Source organism: Falco peregrinus, chromosome 3 (genome assembly GCF_023634155.1).
Source record: "Falco peregrinus isolate bFalPer1 chromosome 3, bFalPer1.pri, whole genome shotgun sequence".
Lineage (NCBI taxonomy): Eukaryota > Metazoa > Chordata > Aves > Falconiformes > Falconidae > Falco > Falco peregrinus.
Genome location: NC_073723.1, coordinates 80,854,032 through 80,877,035, shown reverse-complemented (window position 1 = coordinate 80,877,035; position 23,004 = coordinate 80,854,032). Strand labels below are relative to the sequence as shown.

The 23,004-nt window shown below is 38.3% G+C and overlaps 1 protein-coding gene across 10 annotated transcripts in view; it reads right to left on the bottom strand.

The window, feature by feature from the left end:
- COBL (cordon-bleu WH2 repeat protein) overlaps positions 1–23,004 on the bottom strand; it is a 208,781-nt gene that overhangs the window by 99,466 nt on the left and 86,311 nt on the right. For 6 of the 10 annotated variants that reach the window (XM_055799625.1, XM_055799623.1, XM_055799621.1 and 3 more), the window contains 6 exons: positions 17,753–17,959; positions 9,329–9,539; positions 8,358–8,586; positions 6,235–6,279; positions 3,754–3,848; positions 347–427 (listed from right to left, as the gene is read on the bottom strand). In XM_055799625.1, the coding sequence (XP_055655600.1) occupies positions 347–427; positions 3,754–3,848; positions 6,235–6,279; positions 8,358–8,586; positions 9,329–9,539; positions 17,753–17,952 (861 nt within the window). In that variant the 5' untranslated portion in view covers positions 17,953–17,959. Of the gene's footprint in view, positions 1–346; positions 428–3,753; positions 3,849–6,234; positions 6,280–7,820; positions 8,312–8,357; positions 8,587–9,328; positions 9,540–17,752; positions 17,960–23,004 lie in introns of those variants that run through there. The other 4 variants (XM_055799624.1, XM_055799627.1, XM_055799628.1 and 1 more) reach the window with 4 other exon arrangements.

Here is a 23,004-nt window from a genome sequence, read left to right as displayed (position 1 = left end):
ATGTATGGATAAAGCAAACATATTCTTGCATTATGTAGTACAGTCACAGTCTTACAACATTTGTGTCCTTGGTTAAAAAGCCTTCTTCTCAACAACTGCTTAGAATTTAACATTGAAAGAAACTTAGACTTACGGTGATGCTAGCAAGTTTTACTTGAAGACAGTGCATTGCATTTACCTTCATCAAGATACACAAACTGTGCGCTCACATAACTAAGCCTGCTAAATAGTAACCTATTTCTAATTCTACTTGGCTAAGCATCAGGAATAGCAGTGGTTTCTGGTTATTCAAAATGCAGGATCTAATAGGAATGCAGTAGCGTCTACAAGCCGTGTTAGTACTTACATCCAAGCTTCCTTCACTTGTAGATGCAGAACTAAAAACATCCTCCTCACCACAATTTCTGTTCATCAAGTGTTCTTCTGTCTGCAACACAAACAAGTATCCTACACAGCAGCAGCAACGGAAACAAAACAGCAAAAACATGCCAGAGCAAAACATCAAACCTTATCACTGAATGAAGGCAAACTGTCTGTCTCAGTAGTGCTGGACCCGATTGCTGAGAAACTCCGTATGTAGTATGCAAAATTTCTCTGATGGAGGCAAGGCCCTAAGAAATCCATCAGCAGAAAGAATTAAGAATATAAAGAAACAAAACAATTCTTGGGCTAGGAGGAAAACGGGTAGTAATCAACTCCTGTAGCACCAGGGACCAGACTGTAAGTCTCTGCTACACCCACAGACACAGGGAAACACACAGAAACCTCTTCCCTGCCACTTGTCAATGACGGGACTGTTTTTGTGCACTAGCATATTACCCCCTACTTAAGCCTAGATTCCATAATTATCTGCTCAGGACCTCTGCTCTACTGGATTGCTTAGCAGTGCCAATTTGATCTGGATTTAGCCTCAGGCACATGACTACATTTCACATCAAAAAGATACAGAGTTCATGCCACCTTTATGTTTTTTATGCCAGCTGCAGAAGAACAGAGGGTAACTGATCCAGCATAAAATTAGAATGGAGAGAACAAGATGATACCTGATCTGGCATTAAGCCTGCCAGTACAAAGTTAACCAAAGAAAAACGTTCGACAAATTTGTATTAACCATAAGAAGAGGACTCTGCTTTCATTCTATGTCATGGTGTTTTTAATATAGAAGGAAGTTTTTTTTCAAATAGTCAGATCTAATGTATTGTCACACCACGGTTATTGCTCTCAGTGAGCTAGCTGAGAAAGAAAGCATGTGTGTGGGCATGGAAATCTGAGCGTAGGCCTGTAGCACACAGTGACACCTGATCCAGGACAGTTTGCAACACAGGCTAATACTCTTCCTTCCCTGCAAAAAAAGCGGCCTTCCCCTTCAGCTCTGCAGCACTACTACTGTGCAAGACTTTGGAGAACTCTTGCTATCAGATAGTTCTAAAATACAGATCATGTCTGATCACATACATAAACACACACACATACACACAGAGCATCACTGCAAATTACAATGCGAACCAAAAGAAAAAAATAAAACAACTAAGCAGAACCAACTTAAGTCTCGTGGAAAAGTAAAAATGTAAAAATAATCATGAACAGCAGAGTTTAGGAAATCTGGCCCTTTGATTCCAGTGCCCTGAAAATCACAGGGCATCCCATCATGTAATATCTTCAAAAAATCCTTCCTTAAAAGAACTCACTTTTTGCCCTCATTCTACTAAGTCTGTTCAGCACTTTCATTGCTGTTTTGGTTAGAAATCTTCCACAGTATCAAGCCAGATGTATTATGCTTAGTTAACACCTGCTTGCCCCTGTGTGTTGCACTATTCTTCAGTTTTCAATAATTCTTTCACCTATTTGGGTTCAAACTCCTAAAGCTTTGTATTGAAAAGGCAACAATGACTTCCTTGCTGGACTAGACAAAGTGGATGATTCAGTTTCTTTTCCTACAGAGTATTTGTCATTTGAAAATAAGAATCCAATAAAGAAATGACCAACTCAATTAACTTGTCAGAACTAGTAGCAAGAAAGACGTACACATTTATCTCAGATCTAGAAGCTGTTTCTTGTACTTGTTTGTACAGTTCCTACTTTTTCCCAGGTCAAATACTACTTGTAACTTGCTAATTGATTCCAAATATCCTTAGCATCTATTAAAAGTTGTATTTCAAAAACCCTTTCACCTCCTTTGTTGTTGATTAACAAGTATGAGGAAGAGAACAGAAAAAAAATTGAGGTGTTTGCAGTCTTGGGACACTCATCTCAGGACACTCGGCTGACAGAAACCCACTGCAGTAACCACAGAATTGGGATGCTTCATAGCAACTTTTTCTAAGGTTGCAAGTGTAAATATTTTACAGGTTTAATCTGAGCTGATTCAGGATTTAGAACTCTAAGAGTACACACTTCATACCAAACTCAGGAAAACTGAGTAAGAGGACAAACTGTAATGCAGAAACTGCATGCTGTAATATATTTGGTTCTTCCAAAGGAACTACAGCCCCACAATATGCTCTAGAGGCTCAAGCTGAGCTCCCTTGTTTACTTGATTCTGCCAAGCAGATACAGCATTATTGTTTCAGTTACTGTTCCGTTCTAAATGGGAAATATTTTCTTAAAGAGGATAAACACTCTGAAAGTGAGTGACTTCCTATCTCATAAAATACAGTTTCCACATGTCCTTTGTAAGATGTTAAGAACAGCTCAGCATCTGTGACAGATCAGAGTTTTCAACACAGTAATTCCCAGTGTCCTTAAAGGAAGCTATTCCCCAGCAAAAATACTCCAAATTTGACCATAATCAAAAGGGCAGAGAACTAATGAAGATTTCTGAAAGCTTCCACAGTTTTTAAGATATGACGGAGAAGACTGGAAGGGGAAGTGAAACACCGGTCCGTTCTTAGTACCAGTTCATCAGACAACCATTTTACTATTTCATGGCAGAATTCTGGGAGGGCTTTTTAAATTAGAAAACATAAAATTTCTTTTTTACTCTGACATCTCTAGTATGCATTAAATACACTCAAAAGCAGTTGACACTGATATTTGTAGCAAAGGATGCAAAAAATACGTAGTTACAAGCCCAGTAATGAATGTTCTTGAGTTAGAAAGTTTTTCTGTATTTAATTTTTGTGATGAATGACAAATTTTTCACAAGGGCATCTCAACAGAAGAAAAAAATTTTATATGAATTTTTAAAATTTTCCAACTCAAGATTAAAAACAAAGTTAAAAATGCACCCCAGCAGATACTGATCCTTCAGTTTAGTACTGCAAGTTATTTCTTCTACACCTGATTCATTGGTTTTACAGACTTGGAGATGGCAACAGCATGACCACATAGAGCTTCCTAAAGAAACAAAAGCTTTAGAACAGATTATCACTCATGCACAGAAGAGTCAATATGATACTTTACTTGATATCTTAATTGTTCTATATTACATCAGTTCTTTCAGAAATGCATTTTGTAATCCGAGCACTACTAAGTGGACATAAGTTGCTTGAAACTGCTGCCCTTTGTCAACAACTACTGAACTCACAGCTTTTTAAGAAAAAAAAAAGTATACATGGTGAATGTGCCCGACTCCTTCAATAAGCAGCTGGTATGCCTCAGGCTGCACTGACTGAACATAGTTTATGCACTTGCTAAAACATTACTCCTTGGAAGACAGAAAGACAGAAAAAACAAATGACATCACCCACAGATATATGTATGTGGAAAGAAAACAATTCTCTTCAGTGAGGTTGTACACTACTGAACACTTACCTTGCTGCTTCTTCTATCTGTTTTAAACAATCCCAGAAGTCTTGTTTTTTCTTTTTCTATTGCATCATTGCTTACTGAAGCCTTTCGACTTGGTTCTGAAACAATTATAATGGAATATTTTTTACATTTCTGAAATAAAGATTCAGAAGATCAGTATTATAAAACATCCTGGATTAATGCTGGATTTTTATGAAATGGAGATGTTATGAACTGAATTATCTAAGTAATTACCAGAACCTCCACTTCCTTTTTTCATCAAACTTTTATTTGTTCCAAGTTTGTTTCAAACTCTAACAGAAGCAAATGGAATAATTTTATAAACTGCAGTAAGGTTTCAATCACAATTTTGTAATTTTATTAAAAGGCAAACCATGAGCAAGTTGCTTAGTCTTCAGAAATGCTTGTTACTTGTCTCACTTAAAACTCATAAAGTACTAGGGGGAAAAAAAAATTTAAAAAGATGATGGTGAGTACCTTCAACAATTCACAGGCCTGACTTAACACAGTGAAGTTAATGGAAAGACTCTCAATGTGGATGCAGATAAAGCTCCATGAAGAGAAGAGAGGCCTTCCCCTTAGAGAAAGGTCTCTCCTTAGAACTTCAACAAGCTGGTTGTGCTCATCTTTTCTCATTTTGGTGCTTTTACTTCAGGTGGAAGAAGAGGCAAGTTTATACACATTTCAGGCTGTTAAGAGCTCACACATACATGTCCTCCTTGAACCAGCTAAGGAACTGTATGAACTCTCAAACTGTTTAGTTTCCCCTTCAGTTTCCCCAACAGGACCCAAGCTGGATGAGCAAAATGATAAGGTCATGCATTACAGGGAAAAACCACTGGTTTGATGTTTAATATACAGATGGTAAAGCTCTTCCAGGTTTTTTTTTAATGGGCATTGCATAATGCTATAAAGATTTCTCCCTGGTTCCAAGCACATCCAAATACCCCACTACCACACAGAAAGTTTAATGTGCAGAGAAAAATGGCTTTCTCTTGTAAATATTTCTTTGTTTAGTAACAATTAAGAAGCAAACAAAAATGCCTTATTTGTTGACACAAAATAAAGGTTTCCTTCACAAAAAAAGAGTCATCCCAGAACTCCTGTAAACTGATTTGCATTTCATACAAAATACATGTTGTTCACACAGATCATTTTTGCATCTCAACATGTCAGGTGTTAGAAGGTGTTAGGCACACACAGTAGTTCAAAGCACAGCAGAAAAGTAAAGATGAACCCAGAGGAAAACAGGGAGAAACTATCCTTAAGAACGTCTGCAACTCCACTGCAGAAAAACACAGTAATGATTTAATACTCTTCTCAAATACTAAGCGCTGCCTATGCTCATTCACCAGAAACTGCTGTTTGGGGCTGGGCTGAAATTGGATGTGGATCACGATTCCCTTACATAGCCTTTAACTATGAACAATAATGATGAAAGCCTAGCATAAGCTATGTCAGTAACAGCTGATGATCAACACTACCGTTACACGTTGTATAATACCAATAAACTGGGATTTTAAACACAGCATATCATCTCAAAACAACAAGGAATCTTTATAAATCTTTATCAATTTTTCTTAAATAAATACAGTAGATACTCTCTCTAGTATTCTGCTTTGCATAGGAGGAAGCCACAGCAAGTAATGACAGACCATTAGGGGAAGAAGTACTGGCATTAGTGAAGCCAGGAGGCAACAGGCCATGAGCTGATTTGCTCGATGACTGTCACTTACTGGAGGCGGACTTCCTGAAAATTTAAAGTAAAGTTATCCACAGTTTTATTGTGGTGATAGTGTGTTCATTAGTAATGCAAAGGAGTATAGCCAGTTAGAAATCAACAACCATACCTTTCTTGAGGATAATTAATATAAGTAATGTTTTATAACAGACTCAGTGGAGGAAAAGGATATATTAAACATACACATTTTCTATTTAACTAGAAGCAGAAGCAGTGATGTAATCTAATCAAACCCCATCTACTGTAGCAATTCAGAAGTCATCATCTATTCAGAGTTAACCAATGTATACGTGTTTTTGATATTAAAATGCTTAGTTGCATGTACATTGAAATCAGTGGAAGATCTCTTAGATCTCAAAATATTCTTTTTGCTATTAAATAAAATCTGAATCCAAGAGACGCTGAAATGTTAGTATTTCTGAAATTCAACTAATCACTCTTTAGGTAACCTGAAAAGACTTGGAATCTGTATAGAAATATAGTGCAGAACAGTTAAATGACAGGACTTGTTAATTGCTGGCATTTCAATGGCAATTACTGAAGAAGCGGCAGGCACAGAAGTGTTTGTTCCAGCCAAAAGCACAGACACAGAAACAACACTTTGCAGAAGACAACACAGATTGAAGATAGCTTGTTTCTCTACAGCACTTTTATGGAACACTCTTAAAGATCCATCTACCAAACACACATTAAATATAGTGTGAAGGGAAAGACTCTTTTCCCTCAGCAGCATTGTACAGTACCTCTGTAGTTCAGAGAAGGTTCAGACTGAGTTTTTGATGGAGGAACTGGAAAGGGCAGGCAATGAAAGGACAAGAGAAGACATATTAAAGTTCTAATATTGCCTCATAAGCCACAATATTAATTCACTACTCCTAGTACTTATTTTCTTAAGCATTAAAAGAAAAAATATTGACTGACAACAGACATACAGAGCTACTACCAGCAGAAGTTTAGCTTTGTATTAATAACCGATTCACTTGTGAAGCTACTTCAGCTGCTAAATCAAATAAAGTAAGCAGGTGGCAGCAGAGCTTGTCTTTCAATAATCTTTCAGCGCTTGGTATTTCTGTTTCAGGGAAGGAGAGAAAGATGACCGGAAAGTTTTTCTAGAATCTGCTCTCACAAGCACAGCCTATACTTTCAACACCTCTGATGCCCTACTTGTTAGTGAGAATGTGTTTTAAAAATCTGTCCCGATTACTAAACAGACCAGACATCTACTCAATGCACAATTCAGAGACCGACTGATACTGAAACTAATGGGATTATTCCTCTTGGAGATTACAAACGAGAACATGGCAAGAAGGAATTTGCTGAAAGAAAGAAAATCTTCTATTTAATGTGTATTTACCAGTTTCCTCATCAGACACCATGGTGCAGAGTAAGAGGAAGGCAGAAAAGGCTGAAATACACTCAGGATCAGGGAGATTTTATCATAATGAAAAGTATACTGAAAGGTTAAAAAAAGAATAAAATATTAAAAAAAACCAACACTCTGATGCAGAGAGCAGCACACTATGAAGTGTTATATAATCTGCTGCTATAAACACAGCCCCGAAGTAAAGTCTTGGTTTTAACTGTACATGCAACAACCAGATTCGAGGACCAATACTGCACTAGTATACACCCCATCACTTCCATTTTAAAGGAAAAGAGTTTAAGGAACGCTTAGGCTAACTACTCGGTAAATTGTCCCTGAAGTATGCTGAATGAATCCTGTTGAATACTCTGCATGTTCAATATGTTGCTCCAAAATGATTAGCTTATGTTTACCAGTAAACAGCCTTAAAAACCCAAACAAACATGCAATTGAGTTATGACATGTTGTCAGCCGCTTTTTTGAGCGTCCTAATAATTAAAAAGGAAAAGGAGACATTTAGTTTATTTCAAAGGCTAAACTCATTGGAATTGGACTCACACAAAGGTAGAACCGTCACTTACCACAGGAGTTTGAAAGAAGAGACAGAACATCAACATAAATAAATAACTATATAAATAAAAAATAAGCCTGCTGCTCAGCACCTACCAGACTGATGTTACCTAAACAATAAATAAGGATATTCACTGTACTGGAAGCGATACCAATTGAGACAAACTGCAGGAGACAATTTTAATGAATATCCCTTTCTGACCTCAAAGGAAGTAGTGCTTGGCAATGCGTATTTTTAAACCAGGTATATTTTAAAGCACATTGCATAATTACGCTATTTGAATACACAATCGGGCTGATAAATCTCAAGTCTAAGAAACTGCTGCTACAATATCATCTACAAGAACAGAAAATGAGAGTGAATAAACAAGAGAACAGAATTTTAAATACAAATACCTCTTAGCATATCTTCACTAAACTGTCAATATCTTGATCTTTGGAGGAACCGTCTCTGAACCTATCCACAGTCTGTTTCTCATAAGCCCTGGTCTGTCGCCTCTGCCTCTCAGCTTTCACAGCTGCCATAACTATGGCATCTCTCTTCTTTCTTTCTCTCCAACCCACAGCACAGGTAGGTGACAGGCTCTGCCTGGACGAGGCCCCAGTGTTATGCATACCTGTACTGACAGCAGCTCCAGGAGGTAGCAAAGCTCCTCCTTTTGCCCTGCCCCAGGCCGACCTGCGCCCTGCCAGGGGCCAGCCCAGCTTGGCAAAGGGCCCGAGAGCAGCCTGGGACAGCTGGGCACACTGCTGTCCTGGCTGCCACTCTGGGCATGGCTCACTGAACAAACCCATGCTGCTCTCTGGACTGAGCTTTCACTCCACTGCTTCAGCTGGCCACAAAGGAACAAGAGTACAAACGCCTTTAAGTTGCCCGTAATATTGTTGGCATGTCATCTAACCCTGCAGCAACCACCTTCAGTATCAGCTCACCTCTTTTTCTGTCCCAGGCGTACAGCTCCTTTATACCCAGCTCCTCCAATGACTTGGTAAGTTCCAGCTCCTCTCCAGTGATGCCATCTCGCAGAAGAACAATGTGCTCTTGACTGACTTCACACTTCTCACAAATAGCTGGGATGATGTTGTGGAGAGGCACCTCTGGACTAACTCGAACCACAGCCTTCTGTGTCTTCAGGTAGTTCACTACCAGCCTCACAGATTTCTGCAGAACAAACCCAAACTCTCAGCCCTCCCTCTGTGATGGCAAGAAAGGCAGTGGGGACTTCTGTGGTGTCTTGACTCCTCTTAGACAAACTTATCCCACATGCACACTATTGCAAAAAATACTATTAGAAAAAAATAATAAAAAAAATATCTCGGAACTCCCCTGTCACTAACGAGACATTCACAAGAACAGGCAAACAAAGAAAAGGAATCAGAGGCAGACATAATTTGTGAATGTTTACAAGTACTACTCTGAAAGGCATGACAGTGTAATCAGCTATTCTGATTCAGAATAATAATAATTTCAGCAAACACATTTGGAAAATGGCTACTGCTTAATTTTCACATTACCGTGAAACACATTTATTAACAAATAGTCTTCTTGCATATCTTCAATAAGGATGGCAAACAAAATAACCACCAAAACCCTGTCTATCTCCACACAACCCCATAACCCTAATTTCAGCCACTACTGCAATTTTCAGTCACCCCCGTCTTCAATCAAGGGTCTTTATAAGACCAGATTTCCATCTGTCCAACCACAGGCAACGTAACATTTTGTCTAAATGCAGGAGTTCAGACTGCACCTACCAGTCTGAATGTAAATCAGTTAAGCAGGTTATAGTCAATCTCAAGCCTTTCCCATCTGGTTTGAAGATGCCAAGACTGAATGAACTGCTTGAAAGCATAGGAATGAAATGATGTTTCATCACACCATTTTAGCCCTACAGCATACCAACCTCAGGGACCCTTGGCAGGGGACGTTTTGTCTTCTCTTCAGGAACCTTCTCCTTCAGAAGTACTGTCTGTACATCCAGTGCTCCTATCAAAGTGTTTGGCTTGTAACTCAGAGGTTGTTGAGTTCCTGATGACTTCAGTTCAAGACTATGTTGGGATGGATTTAAACGATACTGGCTGCATAAATCAACCAACAGATCCATCACAGCTTTACTGCAGGGAAGAAGACATTCACCATTAGCTAAAAATGTACCTCAGTTTTCATATGGGAGAAAAAGACAATGGAAACTGTGGATGCGTCACTAGTTAACTATCTTTGGGAGGGAACAGCGCTAATGCTTTGAAATGCTAAACAGATCAGATAAAATGTTAGGAATTACATATATTTGCACTTCAGTATGTTTATGAGCTGGCAATTAACTGTTCATTATAAGGCAGACAACAGTGCCAATAATAGCACTAACAAACATGATGCACTTTATCCGCTCTTGGCTTATCTGCTAAATCCATACATTAGATTCTCCAATTCAAACCCTGTTCCTTAACACGAAGACAAGATATAAATAAATGATGTACTCATAGTAAGATAAAACTATACCTAGACCTGAACCATCACATAATGCAACTCAAAAAGGAGCATGTAAATCTGCAATGAAAGGTAGACAATATTTTTGTTTCCAGCTTACAACTTTCCCTGAACCCACCTGATACCAGCAATATTTCCAAGTACAAGAGATCCCTTCCATATTTATTTTAGTCAGGATAGTAAACCTATATAAAAACATCTGGTTTCAAGTATTTGCATTATCAATAACTATTATTGCAGATGTGATACTTAAACCATGAGGTTAAAAAGAAACAGTCACCACTGCTCTCTTATGCCATGCCTCTGCATGGAGGTACTCCATTTTGTGTCAATAACTCAACACTCACTGGAGCTTGATAGTGCCTCACACAGCAGATACAAACTATGTTCCTCCACACCCCAGAAATTTCCTTATACCAAGGCACTGAAGGGTTCCTTTTATTCAACCTTCCTCCTTAAAATTCCATCCAGAATCAGAGAAAACATGGGTTTTAAAACTAGTTGTTTCTGAAAAGTTCTGGTTTCATAAACTAGTTTCTGTCATCAACAAAACAACGTAACTTGAAAAAAATTACCATTTGTACCTGAAGCCTGTCATACATATGGGATATTTTTCTTCTAGCAGAAGTGAAAATAAGTGCACAGGCAGCACATTTGCCAAAGGAATTGGCATCTCTTCTAATGTGTAAACTAGAAAAACTGTATTCAAAAACAGATTCAAAATGCAAGCAAATTCAAAGAAAATTAAATCCTTCACAGGTTATTAGCTACCACCATTACATCTGTAGCTCAAGAATTGCGCTTCAACTGCAAGCTGTCGGCATCTAAGAAGCTACTTGGGGCAGGGGCGGGGAGGGGGGGGCTGCCCATCTTCTTTCTAAGTTTATGGTTTTTGCCAACAACTGCTCAAGAACTTGAAGAACCCTGGAGAGCTAATAGCAAAGACAAGAACGGAAAACAAGAACAATCCCTTGATTAACAGGCAAAAGACTAATATGTAGGTGACAGATCTTCCCACACAAGAGATGAGAAAGGACTTGCTTTACAGTAACCTATTTCAAGTTCAACTGAGTTACACAGTGTGAGCTGAAAAAGTGGCAAGCGTGGAAAATTTATAGAAGTGATCACACTGAAAGAACAGACTGAAAAGATGATGACTGAAGATCAAACAAGGAAAACAGAAGTTGTTCATATGTAAAGGAGGCTTCAGAAAAATAGAGCACTGTGGTAACTGCTAACACAGAGAGCATCTAAATAGAACCATGTAGCATCTAAATTTAAACTGTATCAGGTCATTTCATGATGACTTATTCTGGCACTTTCCTCAAGCTGCAAACGACTGTATTTCACAGCCATGTTCAATTCAACTGTAATATACCACAAACCAACAGAAACATTTATACCTACTTCATCCAAACTATAGAACCCCACCTATACCTACATTTGAATATGAATATTGAAAATACATTAACATTCATTAAACTGTGCTGCAGTGAGAATTTTAAAAAGTGTCGGTCTGCCTGATACAGATCTCAGTTTGTCTGTTTACAGACATATTTCTTCTAAACTAGAATTTGCATGTGTTTTTTCCCTCCTCAGCCTTATTACTATTGTTTAAGAGAAAAGCAAATAACCTGGCAGAACCGCAATACCTGGTGTTCTGTATGCTAGACATGTCTATTTAAAGTGGAACACTAATATACTGATGTAGTGCATAATATTGTGATAATTCATTCAAATTTGGACAGTTACCTTGCCTCATATCAACTATTTCATTAAAAACACTTTAAAAAAACCCCAACCACAGCACTTGAAAAGGGATTTTAAAAGAAATACATAGTTTATCAAGAGAACAGGTTTTGATTCTGTGCACCTTCCACAGAAATTACGAAATATGTTCAGCAGAAACAGTATCACAATTGCAACAAGGTTAGAATCCACACCATCCATCTGAGAAAATAAGTTGTAATCATGCAAGTTGAACACACTTGTCCAGACAATGACCAATTTAAAAATCCAGCGAAATTTGAGGTTTCATCTTACTGCTGATTACAGAGCAGGTGTGTGTTAAGTATCACATTTAAGGAACAACCCATCTGGAGCCATGCTGCTCAGAATACACAACTGTTCCATGAAAAGCATCCCCAGGCTTCATCTGTACCATTTAGAGGTATAAATTGAGCAGTATCTGTGGAGCTTTTGAAATAACTTCAAAGTGAATAGCATGCACTTCCCAAAATGTACATTTGGGAAAATAATTTCCAAAATAGTTCAAAAGGAACAAAACCAAAAGAAAACAAAAAAGAAAACAAACAACAACAAAAAAGGAAAGAATATATCAGAGGAATTCTACAAACAAAATGCAAAATTAATGTGTTTCCAGAGAAGTATGGGAGCTGGGAAGTCCGTGGAATGAAGTTATTCTTGTATCAGATTTCTCTTTCACCAACCTGAAGAATTTTTCTTCTAAACTGTAATACAGTTCAGCTTGATTTTAAATGAGAGTTCTGTTTCAAGTAACTCCATGTATATGCCACACACAGAAGAGAGCCACAAAAACAAAGCAAGAGAATGGTACTGAGCCATCTCCTAATTGAGATTAACTTTGCTTTCTAACCTTGAGCTGAATACGGCTCTTGGAAGATGCAGAGTGAGTCTTCACTTCTATCTTGTTCCAGACATATGTGCACTTTATGTTAACCTACTTCTAAGACCTGATAGAAAGCATACTCTATTTTGAAATTCAGGTGGTTCTAATCATAAATTAAATCTAAAGCTGAAATGAAGAAGTTAAATGTCTCCTGCTCTCTCAACTACTCAGCTAACAAACAAAATACTTTATTTTAATAAGATGTTGCTGAAATTTTGCGTGGAGAGACCAAACACTGTGACAGACACCACGTATCAATGACTGATAAGCAAATACCAGAGCACAGAAATAAAACCGGAGCATCAACCCAATTTAAGATTCAGGTAAGATCGTCCAGAAAACTATTCTTAGCAAAAGACAGTACTTTGTCCTGATACTCTGCTACTAAGCTGTTTGATGTTTAACACCAATTCTGAACAGTAAAGAATAACTACTACATCAGCAGTATTTATCAGACTGAAGTCCTGATCAAATTTGAGTGTATCAGACCACTTGTGTCCTGTTGTTCACCAGCAAAATGCAGCAAAGGCATCTACAGTTTGAGGCAGAAACCACCAGAGTTGTTTTGGCTGTGGTTTAGCCTAACCTCCTTGGATCACAAAGAGAAATCCATTCTAAAATACAGCCTTGTACATCTAGGAAATAAAATGTGTAGGATAATCAATCAAATTGTACTCTATCAAATGACATTCACTTTCCTATTACCTTCTACTTTTATGCTACAAATGCCCATTAAAAAATATCTCAAACAGAAGGAAGGAATCTTCCTTATTTAGGTCAATGCCAAACACACTAATGTGAGTCTCTGAAGTGACAACTGATTGGAAAAGAAAAACAGTAGTGAAAGGGGGTGACCTGAAGTCTCTGACACTTTCACTATCTGCATTTTAAAACAGAAAATAGAGTTGGTTATTATTTTCTCACGCTCCAACACACTTTATGAAAGGATCAGAAACTTTCCGACACAACCAGAAATGTAAACACTAAATAGCAAGCTGCATCAGAAGTAGTACAGGAAGCACGACAAACATATACCCACGAATGCTTACTACTTCTTTTCTTATTTTGCTCGTGTGTATTTGGGTCTTATTTTCCATAAATGAGCAAGTTCACCAAGGGAACATCAAGATGACACAAGAAGAAGCAGAGGACTGGGTTTGTTGAGCCTTCAGATGAGAAGGTGAAGGGAGATCTTGTTGCTGTCTGTAAGTACTAACTGGTAGGCTTACAGAGCCAGACTTTTCTTGGTGGTGAAAAGCAAGAGGGCAAGAGGCAATAGACACATGCTAAGACAGGAAATTCTATTTAGGTGCAAGGAAACATTTTTTCACGGGGATTGTCAAGCTCTGCAACAGGGGTACAGAGAGGTTCAGAAACCTCCTCCCTGGAGTTGTTCAAACTTGCCTGGAGGAACCTGCTTGTGTGAGACCTGAACTGAGCAGGGAGTTAGAGCAGTTAAGTTCCAGTGGCCTCTTCCAACATCAATTATTCTGCACATTTTTCTACTAAGATTTTTTTTTTTTTTAAAGCCTACATTGAACTACTGTAGTTTTGACCTGACCCCTATTTAGTATTTAGTTAAGCTCCTTTTTAATCCTTTGCTGTGTGAGCCCTGTTCATCTTCTTCTAACAGCACCTCTTTCATGTTTTACCAACCTGGGCTGATTTCGCACCTTCAGTCCTTCTTGAGACACCATTCTATATACTGAGCTATAAATCCACAATTAATATCACTATAGAAGTCTTTCACCAAGAATTGTGTCAGCACAGAAATATTCTCACATTAGTTTTATGCTCCATATAACATACTGTGCACTGAGCTCTGAGTTTGGGGCTACACCTTCAGCTAATTTATTATTTGCTCTAGTATCCTGCTCTGCGTGACAACTTTTGTAACATTTAAGATAACAGCAGAAGCAACAACCGTCCAATCTACTGTTCCACTTATTGGTCATCCATGTGCTGACAACTCCAAACAAAACATCATTTAGCTTCATCATCTTTCTGCAGTGTTATTTCAAATACTACTGACTTCTCAAGCTGCTGACAATAAATGTCTATATCTGTGTTAATCAGGAAGTCCTCCTCAGTGTCAGTGTGAATGGAGACAGACACAGGATCTCTTTATTTATAGGTTACCCATTGAAAGTATTACCTGTGAGAATCACAAACAAAAAGTTTCTGGCACTCTTGTGAGTTTTTCCATTTATTTTCTTTCTCTCTAAAGCCACTTTCTTTCTTTCTAGCCATTGCCTCTGTCAGACCTGCTAACAGTTTGTGTGGATCTACTACAGATCTATACACATCGTGTGTAAATGGCCAACACTCTGCCTACCCTTTCAGCACATCAGTTAATCTATATTTGTACTGTTGCATGAGCACTAATTGGTGGGTATTTTATAACCTTTTTCAAGGGGGAAGAAGGCTAACAGTTTTTCATGAATACTTTTACATGTTTTACAGTAGAGTTCACAGGGACCAATTATTTCAAAAAAGAAAACAGTTTTTTAATACTTCTATTGCTGCACACACTCCTTAAGGACTTAACTTTGTCCTAAGATCTGCACTACGTATTTCCAAAATCTGGAATAAATTATGCATTATAAGACGGCAATAAACTCTTAAAGAAAGACTGTCACTTTGAGTTAACTTTTATAAATACAACTATTTAAATGTTCCAGATTCCAATATAATATCTTTAAATAGCACATCCTTTCTTTTTTTCTTAAACTATCTTTCAAGAAAATTTCATGAGAATCTTCTGCCCTCTTGCTCATATTTATAGGAACTTTCTGTAACAAAGTAAAATTAACAACAAGTTGCTTTGCTTACATACAAATGAACAAACTGAAAGAGGTAATTTTGACTTTTAACTTGGTTCATTTATAATAACCTTAAGTTATACTAATTAACTACAGTAGTTATATTGTCAAACACCCTCTAGTGTATTCATTGCTCTGTGAACTGCTTTCTTGAAATTACAGAATGATTTTTCATTATGATGATGCCCAGGGCAAGGTTTTGCAAATTTTTCTGCAACAGAAAAGCTATTTCCCCAGGGTACTCAAAAACAGATTTTGCAGAATTCAGTTTTAATGATGGCAATGAAAATACTGAAGATTTATAGCAGTACAAACAACAGCAGAATTTGTCTGAAATGTCCTTCCTTGACAACACTGTAGATAAAAAGAGTGAACAGGGAAAATAATTTATTACCTGCACTGGCTCCCACACTTGTTTCAAACTACATGAAACATTTTTTTACTTTAGTATCTTCATCATTAAATATCTATCTCTGAGTATCGTTGCACTTTGTAGCTGTCCAGTTCCCAACGTCAAACCAATGCAAAAAAGACGAAAGCGCCTGGGCTTTCACCCAAACCTGGAGACTAAAGACAGTTCATCCCCTAAAAAATTCAGATGCTCCTGACATTTCTTGTTTGTGTTCCACAACCCTAAAAACATAACCAGTGCTCACATACAGAAATAAATCAGGGGCCTAGACCTGTCATGCATACAGTGGAGAGAAGCACCTTGACAGAACAATGAAGAGAACGTTTTGGTTGCTTAGAGTGCTTAATGTAGATGGCATAAATAACCCCACAGAAACATCTAAGGTTTAATTTTTGACATTTCAGGTTTTAGTCCACAAACTAAAGATTCTGATAATTAAAATGCTCCGTCTCAGTGTAATTAATAGCAATGGTAGTGATAATAATCACCTGTGCGAGAGACAAAATATTTATTCTACAGCCATTTTCCATTTGCTCTCTGCTGCTTGTAGCTTTTATGTTCTTCAAAAGGTCACATTAAAACACCACACTTGTAGTACTCTTAGAGTGTCTGCTTTAGGATTGGGTTATTTTTGAGGGAAAAGAAAATCGTTTCTAACCATACGGCAGTTCTGTATCTGTCTATACAAAATGCTGCATGTCTCTTGTTAGCTCCCAGGTGGCTTGCATTTGCCAATGAAATACCACCTTTCTTTGGGATCTAACGGCCAGTGAGTTTCATGCCCTGCTCTACTTTCCAGGCCTCTTCTTTCTTTCATTAAGTCCAAATTGCCTCATAAAAACTTGATCACTAAATGTATAATTTGAGAACTCTGATAAGCACTGCTTTCCCTTAAAATCTTTAACATCACTCTGGCTTTGGGGCTGACTCACACAAGTTGCACTGGTCTCCTGGAAGCAGCTAAGCAAACACTAATTTCTACAAGAAAAGTAGGGGGAAGAATGAAGTACCAGACACTACATGCTGCTGGACACATTCTCAGCCATCAAAGTAAGTACTAGACAAACAGTCAAAATGGGCTAATAGAGCAGACCAAGAATAGTTTTACAGGAATGAAGAATAACTATTGCAAACCCCAAATGTAAAATAAGCACAGACATTGAATTATCAACAGGCATCTACATAACCTCCCAACCTAGTATTATCACTCTCTACAGTTTCTTGACCACTGCTGATCACACCATTGTTTGCCACAGTTTCATCACAGTATTTAATATATTTTTAAAACTCTTCCAAATTCTTTCTTAAAGCTAAGTCTCCCTCTTTTGGAAAGTTTCACTGAGAAGATGAGGAAAAGGAAGAGCTCCCATGGTGAAGAAAATAATCTCAAAAATGCCTTTCCTATACAATTAGTGCTTGACTGAACTCAGTGACAAGGAGAACCTCTCTCTCTTTTATATAGAAAAGGCTTCCTAAATACCAGATGTTTTGGCTGTCTACACAACTGCAATGTATTTGTGAAGGCAGGATCTCTGAATATGATGCATCATTCATCTTCTGAGTTTGCTTCTTGCCACGACTCCAGACAGGCATACTGTCTGGATTTCGCTGTTTGGCAGCAGCACCTACTTCCACTGCACCAAAACCCCTCTGTTTTATGAGATGTGATACAACCTAAGACTAGACCAGTGGCACTACACGGAAGAGACGGACTCATACATGTGCTGAGAGTGACCATGGGGAAAACGGACGAAACAGTTGCTAAATCCTTCCTGCCCCAGCAGAGATGGTCCATTCTACATGGCGCTCAGGACTATCTGGTACAACAACTGCCTAAAATGCACAGGTAAGCATGGCGGAGAAATCCCATCAACTCAAAAAGGCAGGCATTAATATGAGCAACTACCCTACTGGGAACAGAGGGCCCAAGAAACCATGAACTAATCAAAGTCTTACCTTCCTTGTACGGTGCTCTTCTGCTCCACCCCACTGGGCAAAATGACTGTGAAGTCCACTGATCTGTTTATCATGTTCTCCTTCATGCTCACAAGGTTCTGATCAGAAATTACAGCTGTCTCTGCAGGTGACTTATGCTCACTGTGAGTTCTACTTGCTGCAGAAGGTTGATTTGGTGGAGGAGGAGCACGAGCTTTCATTCTTCTCCTTGAGAAATAAAGGCAAGAAAAAAATTAATTACACTTTGTTTGCAAGAAATTAACACATTAATATGAAAATATGTTCTTTCAGCCATAATCTTAGATTGTTTAAAAAGTTTCTCTAATGCAAGCCATTTTTCTTTTATCACAAAACTTTTCAATGGAGTTGCATTTTATTTTTACCTCCTATCTTAAAATTATGCTAGTTTTTTAATTATGCACACTCCTACTGTTTGCTTTCCATGCCCCAGAGGATGAATCAGTTCCATAATTAGGATATGAAATAATCATTATTCTGTTGAGTATGAAGCATGCTCCTATGAAGAGAGAAACAGAAATGCTGGGTCCAGTCCAGACTTGACTCAAGAAAGAGTTGTATTTACATAAATGAATGTTTCCTCCAAGTCAGAATGGCAGGAGTAGAAGCAGGGTGAGGTTTCATTCAGCTATGTTTGGGTTCCACAGTATTACTCTACTTGAAATACGGTCTCTTCCTCTGCTCTGAGTAAGTAGTATTAAATCTGGCTCGACATACTTCATAGGGAAGCACTATGAAAAGGTCAACCATGAACGATATCACTTCTTACCATGCAACGCTGTAGAGATTATAGCTCTTTGAAAGCACCCTGAAGAGAACCCATTCTTCAATAGCAGGTTATGCACCATGTGCAGTGTACAGAAAAGCTGCATGAACTTGCACCAAACAAGCAGTGTACTTTACAGAGAGATAAAACCATCACAAACTCAGTTTACTTCATTGGCAAGCTGCCAGACAGATAAGAAACATATGTGCGCTGTTAAACTTCTGAATAGCTGGCCTCATACCAAGCACATGTCTAAGAGGATTCTGATGATTAATATCCCAGTGGCCTTTTCTGACTAGATTTATGCTTAGTTTAAGTCACATTTTAGTGTAACAGATGGAAAAGCAGTAAAATATTTACTGAGAAATTATTACCCAGGCTTAATGCCTGCATTTTTAAATCTGCCTGGTTTTAGGCTGCAGGAAGAGAAGAGATGATGATTCTGCACATCGTTTTCACCCTGCGAACAACATTAAAGAGAGACCCAGAAAAGAAAAGTAGAGAAAAAGCACTCTAACCCTTAAAAGTCTGCAAAGCTTAGTGTATGAATCAGCCAAGGCCAAAACTGTGTTCAAAGGCGGGGAATTAAAAACTTAACGGGATTAATACTAGACCAAAATCTTCTTTCATTAGAGACAACCTGTATTCTCACAGATAAAAAGATTATACATACAGTTTGGATGACCAATGTAAACTCCTGGCAGAGCAAAAAGTAAAAGCTGCATCACACCACAAAAAAAATTTATACACTTTTTAATCAGAATTTGCATTTGACAAACAATTTCTATGACATGTCTCAACTTGCAGGAAATCACTACACTGCTCTCTGAAAATGAAATTTCACTGAGACCTCAGCAGGACACTGTAAATTTAGCAGTGATGCAGATACTTCCTTTCATTTCTCATGTGCTAACAAACAGCATTCTCTACAAATACGCAAGGAGAGCTTCTGCCATATTTACTACCATACAGCAATTCCTCTTTCATGGGGAACTTCCCCTGAACATTCACTTTTTATCCTATATACACCCAATGAGTCATGCAGGATCAGTCATTAACTTGCAGCTCCTACACTCCTCTGCATGGAGGTGATAATAAAAAGTTCAAGGCTTTACTGTTTGTCAAAGTACCTTGACTTTCTATATGTCTGAACTAAACTCTTACTTTATTTACTTGTCTATTAAAAAAATTTTAAAAAATGGGATTAATCTTCTGCTCACATCCCTTTACATTTGGCTACATTGTTATTTGGAAGGAGGTAGTGAGAAACATGTGAGTTTTGCATAAATCTAGATCATACTTATGTAGCTTTACAATCATACAGTGCCACATAGAAGGAGTTCAGATTAATTTACAAATTATGTAGTTCTTGCCCCTCATAACATCAACTGCATAAATATAAATAGCTACAGAGATTCACATCAACTTGTTTCTTAAAACAAGCTTTTCTTTTTTGTCCTTAAAGCTTGTTCTATAATGTGGGGGATAATTCCAATACAGTGCTCCTGACAAAAGTACCAAAGAGGGTGGGAAGAAAGGAAGCAGACAAGTGTCCTGAGCCTGGCAGAACTAGTTTTGTTTAATTATGATTTACCTGGACTTGTAAATTCCAGATCTCACTGTGAACTGAGATAGAGGAAATGAAGCAATGTTAACAAAATAAACATGAAACTGAAAGTAGCTAAAACTGGAGAGACTTTAAACTTCAGGGAGAAGTGAGCAACTGAACTCTGAAGCTGATGAAGAAGCGTGAAGCAAATAGGGAGTATGCTACCCATGTTATTTGTTCCCTAGTAATAACATAATGCTGCATCTGGTTTTCTGAAGGAACAAACGAACAAGGTCAGACACCTTAATACCAATTTACAGCTCTGAAATGGGAGCACAATTTTTATTTGGCCGCTTTTTAAGTACTCTCTACAGCCAATTCTGCTGTAATAGACCTTGTACAACACTGCTTGGGGTCAGGAGTGTGTGTCAGGAAATCAGTCATCATACCATCAAAAGCATCAGCTATACATTGACCAATGATGTTCACATTACCTCCACAAAACACGTAACAATGCGTGTTCTTTTTGGCATTACATGGTCATGGCCTTTTAGATACTACAATCCTTTCTGTAGAAAGGACAGTGCAGGTCTGGTTTTTTCAGAGACATCAGAGAAAGTAAAAGGGAAAACATTCCCACGATGAGTCTCTCCAACCTAGCAACAGTTCAGGTGACCTCATACGAACTTTTCCACAATAGCGACTATGTATTCTCTTGAAAACACTGCAACTGCTTTAAATGCCTGATTTTCAACATTTTCCAAATGACAGATCTCAAGCTATTTCAGTGGAAGCGGAGCCCTCTAAAGTTCACATTTGCAGAGCGATACGTGGCACAGATTTGCATTCCCTAGCCAACTTTCTGAAACATCCCAGTAGTAGCTCCACAGACTGAAATCCACATTTCTAGCTGTACCTTGGATCCACACAAGCAGCTGTTTTCTGACAGACTCCAGCAACTGCAGTGAGAAAGTGCCGAGAAACCTGTTAATACTATTGAATGCAAGGCAGAAAACTAAGTCAGCTTTCTCTGACAGAGCTACGATGGTTATAAAGGATAATACAAAAGCACTCCACAATAAAAGCCTTTTTGTTCCCCCACTAAAATAATACACAGTGTGTGATTTAAAAGGCTGTTTTAAGCATGGGTACTTTTCACACTATAAACATAACATACTATAAAAAAGTTGCATACCATTCTTCAGTGTAAGCTAAATTCAAGCTAAATTGAGCTCAACAGCTATTTTTTTTTCCCACAAACATCTTTCAGTAAAGCTACCTGTTAAGCCTCCCTGCCTGCCATTAGTCCACAGATGAAGTTACAAGCGGGAACACTTCAAACCCATGATTTGCTCACAGTTCCATGAATGCTTCAGTCCAGCCCCTGATAAGGAGATAGAGTCAAAACAAGCAGCTCATTCTAATACACAGATGCATAGTGTCTTTTACTGAGGCCTGAAATAGTTAATCCTAGTTTACTGTAAGCTGAAAAAATGTATACAGCCATGAAATAATTAGGCAGAATACATAAATAACCTACCATCACTGTTCTCAGTAACAGCATCAGGCTTCCCAAAATGGGTAAGGAAAAACAAGCAGCCAACTGATGAAGATGAGTGTTTCTGTAGTACAGGACATTGAAGAAATGCAACAGAAACTAAGAACTTCAAGACAAGGTAACACAAGCCCTTTGGACCTAGGCTTTATTAATATATAACCACCAAGCAATAGGATGCAACCTGGACTTTACAATCCATGCTGAATATAACATGATTTCAAACAGAAGTGGTCCTGGGACTTCCACTTTCATGGTAATGCTATGCAGATTGTCTTTCTTCAGAAAAGGTCTAACACCGGGGGGGGGGGGGGGGGGGAGGGGGCGGGCGGTGGAGGGGGTGATCCCACACACTTCCAATATGCTCAAAAAATCTGGAATTTTTTCCAGAGGTAACTTAACAGGTACAGGGTAGACTTCATCCTATGGATGTCAGGATGTTAGCAGGAGTTTGGCAAGAGCTGTGTATTATACCAGTTTGTAGAATCTGATTCTTTCTATGCCAATTCCCCCTCTAACCATTTATTTGAAACAACAACAAAAAAAACCCAATCGAACAAAACCAAAAAAAACCTCAAACCAAACCAAAAACCAATCCTCAACACAGCAGAATTATTGGCAACATTAATTTTTGATATAGTGATTAACTAGCACAGGACCTCCAACCCAGTCAAGTCAATTTGCAATCTTGTCAATGCACAAGGCTGGAATAGCTGCAGTTTCTCTGTGACACTCATGTACACCTGTCTCATAATTAGGAGGAATAAATCAACATGAGAGAGCTCAGTGATGAGTCAGTACACAAACACGGTGTCCCCTGGGTGAAAAACAGGAAACACTGAAGCAAATGTTCTCGCCTTTCAGGTGATTGCAATCCTACAGGCTTTTGAGGGGAAATCCATCCACGCTGCCATTTGAGAAGAAAAAGCAGATGAGTACCTTCACTCACACCCTCTACCAACCTGCACAGCAAAGCTAGAAACGCTGCCCTGAGACACACCTTGTACCCCAAACCATCACGGCACAAACAGCATGGTAGAAGTTGCTCCTGCCTAGTGATCTAGCCTGCGAAGCAGACACCCTTCAGAAAACATTTCTTTTTCACTCTTTGTTGCTCATGGCAAAGCAAAGCAAACCCAGAACACAGGCTGGGGAAAACACACCTACTATACTGAAATTAACAGTATTCCATGCCAAGTTCCCTCCTTCATTCGTAAAATCCTTTCAGCTTCTAGACACTGTAGCTCAGAAAAATGATAACACAACACAAATGTAAAGAAAATACAAACATAGCACCAAAATAAAGCCACCTCAAAAATTTTGAAAATGCAAACCAAAAGTTATATAAATCCCAGAGATGGAGA